At 39.0% G+C, this 8,040-nt stretch overlaps 1 protein-coding gene across 2 annotated transcripts in view; it reads left to right on the top strand.

The window, feature by feature from the left end:
- Positions 1-8,040, top strand: part of LOC116304162 (uncharacterized) — a 34,854-nt gene that overhangs the window by 5,002 nt on the left and 21,812 nt on the right. For both annotated transcript variants that reach the window (XM_031713835.2, XM_031713834.2), the window contains exons 3-7: positions 1,494-1,651; positions 2,646-2,702; positions 4,052-4,573; positions 5,191-5,577; positions 5,841-5,936. In XM_031713835.2, coding sequence (XP_031569695.2) covers positions 1,494-1,651; positions 2,646-2,702; positions 4,052-4,573; positions 5,191-5,577; positions 5,841-5,936 — 1,220 coding nt within the window. The remainder of the gene's footprint in view (positions 1-1,493; positions 1,652-2,645; positions 2,703-4,051; positions 4,574-5,190; positions 5,578-5,840; positions 5,937-8,040) is intronic.

Genomic DNA, 8,040 nt, shown 5'->3' with positions numbered 1-8,040 from the left:
CCAATGCAACCCGGGTTTGATACCGAAGTATCGTTAGTAGAGTCTTTAGTTGGTTCTCTCCTTTGCATAGTTGAGGGTGTTTTTCTCCCGACTCTTAGATTTTCCTCCCTCCAAATAAATCAACTTCCAAATCCAAATGTAATCATGGTATGAGGGCCATAGCTTTGTTAGCCGCCACTGACTATTAAGTGCTAACCTTGTCAGTAAAACAAAAACCACTTGATTAATTTGGGTGTTTTAGTGTTCTAACGCATTAATTGGAAGAAATTTCACGTAAATCCTTGACTTAAATGTAGTGTTAAAAGTAGCCCCAGGAACTGGAATTCTTTCCTTGAGTTTTTTGTTTTTTTCTACGCATGATAATTGGGATAAAAGTTAAGGCTGAATTAACGAAAACATCCCTTTCTAATATGTCTGTTTATGTCAGTTTGGGTATCAGTGTGGAATAGACTATTTAGTCCACTTTTTGCCGACAAAAAGGAAAGGATGAGAATGACTTCAAAATGTCAAACGTAGAAAATAAAGACACTAGAGAGTTTTAGATTGACTTTTTTTTCTCCCCGCAAACGGCAAACGTGACCACGTTTTCATAGTTTTCCTGTATTTTACTTTACCTTTTACAAACCTTCTCACCAAGCGCAAATACTCTTTTTTTTCCTACTACTTGGACTTTTTTTGCGATTCTTTTTCAGTAATTTAAAAGATTTTTTTACTGGTCAACTGACGTTTCACGTTTGCCGTGAACGTAAATCTAAAACTCTCTATTAACTAAAATGCAATCAGTCAAAGACATCTGAAAAGAAATTTTTGAGTTTGATTAATTGTGTTTAAACGAACTGCGATGTCTTTAGCCTTAGGGTTTTAATTAGAATTTGAGTAGAGTCAAGATCAGATCGTTTGGGAAATGGAAACGTAATTTTTGATAGATGATTTTAAAGCGAATAACTGTTGGCCCCAGGCCGTCTCGGTAGCTCAGTCAATCGCCTGATTAATAACAGAAAACTGGACTATTATTTCAACCAAATGAAATCACGTCTTCCTTCCTTCCTTCCTTCCTTCCTTCCTTCCTTCCTTCCTTCCTTCCTTCCTTCCTTCCTTCCTTCCTTCCTTCCTTCCTTCCGTTCGTTCGTTCGTTCGTTCGATCCTTCCTTCCTTCCTTCCGTTCGTTCGTTCGTTCGTTCGTTCGATCCTTCCTTCCTTCTTCCCTTCCTTCCTTCCTTCCTTCCTTCGTTCCTCCCTCCCTCCCTCCCTTCCTTCCTTCCTTCCTTTCGTTCGTTCGTTCGTTCGTTCGATCCTTCCTTCTTTCCTTCCTTCCATTCATCCATTCACCAATCCTTTCTATATTTCTCTATCATGTTAATCTTTAAAAAGTCATACAAAGAAAAGCCTGCATATTGCTTAAAAAATAAGTCTCTCGAAGATTGCTTTTCGCAATAAACATTCTCATTTGTTTTTTTGTTTTGTTTTTGTTTTTAATGTTTTCCCTCCTTCAGAGATTTAACCAACAATCCTCTAAACTGTGATTGTCATCTCGCGCTGTCAATCAAAGAGCTGACGTCAGCATCGAGTGTCGTCAAAGGAAAGTGCTCACGCCCCACGGACCTCGCAGGAGTCAATATCGATCATATCTACCTCAAGATTACGCCATGCAGTGAGTAATGCAATAGAAAAAATAAAATGTTTTTCCATTACAGACCACGTGTCATTCTCTTGAGTATCATTTATTTATTTAATGCAATAGAAAAAATATAATGTTTTTCCATTGCAGACCACGTGTCATTCTCTTGAGTATCATTTATTTATTTAATACAATAGACCTTATCCAATGTTTTTCCATTGCAGACCACGTGTCATTCTCTTGAGTATCATTTATATATTTAATACAATAGACCCTATCCAATGTTTTCCCATTGCAGACCACGTGTCATTCTCTTGAGTATCATTTATTTATTTAATGCAATAGACCCTATCCAATGTTTTCCCATTGCAGACCACGTGTCATTCTCTTGAGTATCATTTATTTATTTAATACAATAGACCCTTTCCAATGTTTTCCTATTGCAGACCACGTGTCATTCTCTTGAGTATCATTTATTTATTTAATACAATAGACCCTTTCCAATGTTTTCCTATTGCAGACCACGTGTCATTCTCTTGAGTATCATTTATTTATTTAATACAATAGACCCTTTCCAATGTTTTCCCATTGCAGACCACGTGTCATTCTCTTGAGTATCATTTATTTATTTAATACAATAGACCTTATCCAATGTTTTCCTATTGCAGACCACGTGTCATTCTCTTGAGTATCATTTATTTATTTAATGCAATAGACCCTTTCCAATGTTTTCCCATTGCAGACCACGTGTCATTCTCTTGAGTATCATTTATTTATTTAATACAATAGACCCATTCCAATGTTTTCCCATTGCAGACCACTGTCATACCTTAGAGTATTGTTTCGTTTAACGGTTGTGCATAAGAAGACACATGAATATGGATACAACTCAACAAAGAATCTTATTCTCGAGGGAGCGACACGTGATCTGAAATGGGCAAATATTACGTAGATTATATCCATTGAATATAGAAGAAGTCACTTGATTGTAAGACAGCAAGACCTGAACTCCATTCACTTTTTGCAGATTTTTCAGGTTCAACCCATGTTAACGTCATTAGTCAACGAGTCAGAAGATCTTCAGGTGAGAAAAAAATCTGTTTGGAATACCTCTGGTATAAGGGAATAAAGAAAAAGACAATACTCAACAGAAAAATACGCGGTGTGAATGGAAAAAATACTACTTGGATCATATCTCTTTAATCTGGTCTCGCGTCTATTTTTTTAAGCATCATCTTGAATTGGAAAACATTGCGTCCTTTCTTTATTTATTCGGTCAGTCAATCGGTTGGTCAGTCAGTCAGACAGACAGACAGACGGACAGACACAGACTTCCATGGTATGAAAATATGTTGGTAATTTCCACTTCTAACAGATTTCCAGCGCGCGCAATTTTTCTAGTTAAAGCACAAAGAACCATACAAACGAATATGAGACATACAAATAACGAGATAACGAGAGACGACAGAGAAACAACTATAAAGAACCACTTGGTGATGCTGTAGAAGTAACCCCTAGACACCTGGCAATGAATCACCGTTTCTTTTGATCCAATTTTCACTCAAGTCACTGTGTTGTCATTTTCAATTATTTTAGTTGCCCACGTAGCACTTAGCAGCTTCTAGTTTAAGGGCTACAGTGGTATATACGTGATAATTCTAGTACTAGTAATGCTCCAAGGATAAAAGACATTGTTCACCATCTGGTCGTGGCATTGATGTGAACCAAGGATATTGAGAGCTTTCAAGCTGTGACGTATTTTCGGGTCACAAAAAACAGTAAAATAAAGCGTAAAGTGTTCTCAATGATTCAACTTGAAACAATTAGAACTTTGAAAAAAATTCCTTTCCTGAAGAAAAAGTAAGAACATCTTTTATAGAACTACTTTTCGTTTTGGACCCGTAAATCGTTTTTAAAGTGCGTTTGGCGTAACACTTAAAAGCTATGTTGATGTAAATCGGTTCTTCAAGTTCTTAATGCGCTATAAGTTATTTCAAATGACATGACAAATGACACCTTGCAGAGGCAAGCAAATGTACACGCCGTTGTGAAATATATTATTATTGAATACATTACCTCGTCTTCTGTCCTGGCCATATTTTCTTATTTTGTTACCAAATTTCGACGTACTACTGTAAACCTACGAAAATAAGCCCCGGGCTCAACATCATCACCATCATTATCAGCAGCAGCATCAACATCATCACCATCAGTTTCCATCAGCATCATCAGCATCATCCATCAGCAGCAGCATCACCATGAGTATCCATCACCACTATCATCAGTATCCATCATCAACATCATCCATCAGCTGCAGCAACACCATCATCAGCCGCAGCATTACCATCACCATCAGTACCCATCATCGTTATCACAGTCATCCTCACAATTATTCTCATGCATCTAAATCTAGTTCTTTCTTTTCCCCTTTAGAACTAAAACAGTGCATTCCAGGAACACCAGATTGCGCCTATGTCGTATGTGGAGGGTGGTTCCTATGGTTACCTACCACGACGCACTGGGGCTGCTGTAACGGCGTCATCCACAACCTTACGTCATCGTACTGTGAAGCAAACATGGGAGTGAGAGTGAAGCAATGCACCAAGAATGACTTCCGCTGCAACAACCAACATTGCTTACCAAGATACTGGGTCTGCAACGACTACAACGACTGCCAAGACGGAAGCGACCAAGTAGGGTGTCTAAAATGTGGAAATTCTACGCTGCACTTTCAATGCAAAAACGGCAATTGCATCGACAAGAATCGCGTGTGTGACACGTATAACGACTGTGGAGATGGATCGGATGAGATGTTTTGTAGGTTCTCTTTTATGATGGGTTGGTGTGGGTCGATGGAGTATAGGTGTCCTAACGAGAGGTGTGTGAGTGGAGCGAAGCTGTGTGATGGGAGAAATGATTGTGGCGACGATTCTGATGAACAAGGATGTTTCAAAGGTGAGTGCGTTTGTCATCCAACTTTTAACTAAACATTTCTACGCCCCACTTTTTTTAATTTTTCTTTGTGGTGGCGATGGTGGTGATTAGGATGATTGATGATGGTGATGATGATAATGACGATGCGGATGCTGATAACTGATGACGTTGGTAATAGACGATTATGGTGGTGTTGATGATGATAATGATAATTATAATATTGATGATAATGATATTGATTATAATGATATTCGTGATGATAATGATAGTGGTGTTGATGATTGCGGTGGTGGCTAATGATATTATAATAATGACCAGGGGCGTAGCCAGGATTCTCCGAAGAGGGGGGGGGCAAACTCAAAAATCCGCTATTTTCTTTCAGCTCCCAAAACGCCGAACCAAAAAAACCGGCATTGCGTTTTAATTTTACAAAAATAAAAAGCCATTTGAAAATTACCGTACGAATTCTAAGAAGCCGCCATTTTGTTGCCACGCAGGGAAGGTCTGACCCCCTTGGCTTATCACTGCTTACGCCCCTATTCATGATGTAATAATATTGGTGGTGATGATGATAATGATGAAGTTGATGACGATGATTGGGATATTTGATAATGCTAAAAGTGATGATCATATCCTAGATTCAAGTAAAAAGTGCCCCGATGGCTGGACCTTCCTCAACCAACGCTGCTACAAAATCGAATACCAACTCTTCCCATGGTCGACGGCACAGGCCACGTGCGCATCCAACGGAGGTCACCTGACCAAAATTACATCACAAGAAGAAGAGGACACACTCAAGAATCTTATCACATCCCAACATAGTGGATCTTTATCCTTCTGGATCGGTCTGTCCAGGGGCGCGTCGCAGGGCTTTCAGTGGACAGATTCTGTGGCAGTTGGAAAGTACACGTCCTGGGAGTATGGAGAGCCCAGTGTCGGAAAAAACTGCGTTAGTTTGATAAACAATACCATGAAATGGCGCGCTGAGAACTGTGATTTGGGTATCCCATTTATTTGTACGAGAGGTAAGTATCTAGATACTTCGTTAATTGTATAGAACCTGGCGTAATGTTTTCCCATTTCAGACCACGTGTCATTCTCTTGAGAATGAGATTTTTTCTTTTAAATTAAAATTAAAATTGATTTGTATCCATATTATGTGTCTTCTCATGTGCAACCGTTAACAAAGAAATGATGCTCTAGGGAATGGTACGTGGTCTAAAGTGAGAAACAAGGTAAAAAGGTATATTCTTTAATAATCATCTATTTATCGTCTTGGTTTGTCTAGATTCACTGTGTAAGCACAATTGTCAGAACAAAGGCACCTGTCAATCATCAAGATGTGTCTGTGCAGCTGATTGGTCAGGAGAGGACTGCTCTTTCAGTGAGTATTACTTTATTAAGTCTTACAATAACTTTATCCGTTCAAATGATACTGTAGCTGGATGTCCTTGATCTTAATCCATTTGTTACTGAGGTTATCTCTGTAGTGGTCACTTGGCTCTGATCTGCAAAGCCACAATAGACCCCTTGAAGCACGTCGGAATTGCCATATTTCATAATGACGTCACGGTTTGTTTACATCGGCTAAAAAGATAGAAATTTAGGCTAAATTTAAGCTTAATTCTCTTCTTTCGAGATATTTAGCGTAATATTTAGTTGTTCTTGCCTTCACCAGCACATAAACCAAATTTAAGATGTTTTGTTGTCATTCCATCCCCCTCCAGCGACCATGATCCCTAGCGTTAAAACAATAGTTTGTTTTGATAAAAAGATATAACTAGCTAAAAACTAGTGTGAGCTGCGTCGGTGTTTCTAATGAAACAGTAATGATGAAAAGGTAAATTATACACCGTGACAAGATGAAACAACTTACTGACGTTTCGGACGCTAGTCCTTCGTCGGAGTAAAAGAGAAAGAAGTGGTAGAAAGGAGTGTATATATGATAGAATAAGACAAAAGAAACCAATGAGAGCAAGGTAGGCAAGGAAACAAAAACAAACAATCAAAAGACAAAAGAAAAGGTTAGTTGAAAATAAAGCGTTCATTAATCCCGTTGGGACTAAGAGTGCCCAATAGGTGAATAAGCCGCATTTCTTTGGTCTTGCGACAATCATTGTTGCCGTTAAGCAAAGAAAGACCGAAAACAATGAAGTCAGAAAGAGAATGGTTAGCTAGATTAAAATGGCGGGAAACTGGTTTGGTGGGATCGTTATTGCGAATATCATAAAGATGATTGCAAACGCGATCACCAAGACGGCGGCCAGTCTCGCCCACATACAAAAGATTACAGCGGGTACATTTAATACAATATACAACATTAGAAGTGGTACAAACAAAATGGTCAGTGATTTTAACAGTTGATTTAGGACCGACAACAGAAGTGTGAGAGACTATGTGAGGACAAGTACAACAACGTTTACGAGAACAGCGAAAAGTACCAGGTTCTTTGTTAGAGGGAAGAACTCCCTTGACCAAGAAAGAACGGAGATTACGATCACGTTTATAGGAAAAGAGAGGGCGGTTGTTGAAAATAGCAGAAGTGCGAGTATCAGAGTCAAGCAGAGAAAAGTTGCGGTTAACAATGGGTTTAATGGAAATGTTAATAGGATGATACGTAAGAGTGAAAGGAATGCGGTCATTAGAGGGACGAGTGTGAGGAGTGAGAGCGGTGGTACGATCAATAGTAGAAACTTTACGAATGGCGCGATCAATAACATGAGCAGGATAATTACGCTTAAGGAAGAAGGAACGCATCTCAGAACATTTAACAGAAAAATCAAGATCATCACTACACAAACGACGAAGACGAAGAAATTGCGAGAACGGAATAGCGTTAAGAGTGTGCTTAGGATGAGAAGACGAGTAGAGTAAATAAGAATGAGAGTCAGTAGGTTTGTAATGGACACTAGTGCTAAGACGGTCGTCATTAACACTAAGCAAGATGTCAAGGAAAGTGACTGATGTTTCACTAACCTCCCACGTAAAGTCTAAGGCAGGGTGAAAAGAGTTAACAAAAGAGATGAAAGAATCTAAGTCATTACGCGAACAAGAAGTAGCACCAATACAATCATCAATATACCGTCCAAAAAACTCAGGTTTAGGTCCAGTATATTGTTGAAAAACAAGGTTTTCGATATAACCAACAAACAAATTGGCATTTTTTCGATCTTCGTCCTGTCCTCGAGCCCAGCACTCCCACTTTGTTACGCTTAGCTGAACTTGTTCTTACTCTTAATTGTTTTTCTTTCGGTGATCGGTATTATCGGCAGATAAACGGTGTTGCTATGGGTACTAAGATGGGCCCTAGTTTTGCCAATTTGTTAGGGTTAGGGTTAGGGTTAGGGTTAGGGTCTTGATTTTTCTGTTAAATGTTCTGAGATGCGTTCCTTCTTCCTTAAGCGTAATTATCCTGCTCATGTTATTGATCGCGCCATTCGTAAAGTTTCTACTATTGATCGTACCACCGCTCTCACTCCTCACACTCG

Source organism: Actinia tenebrosa, unplaced genomic scaffold, assembly GCF_029948245.1.
Source record: "Actinia tenebrosa isolate PJP-AT-01 unplaced genomic scaffold, QUT_ActTen_1.0 PGA_scaffold9__36_contigs__length_13948895, whole genome shotgun sequence".
In the NCBI taxonomy this organism is placed as follows: Eukaryota; Metazoa; Cnidaria; class Anthozoa; order Actiniaria; family Actiniidae; genus Actinia; species Actinia tenebrosa.
This window is presented reverse-complemented; position numbering and strand designations above follow the sequence as displayed.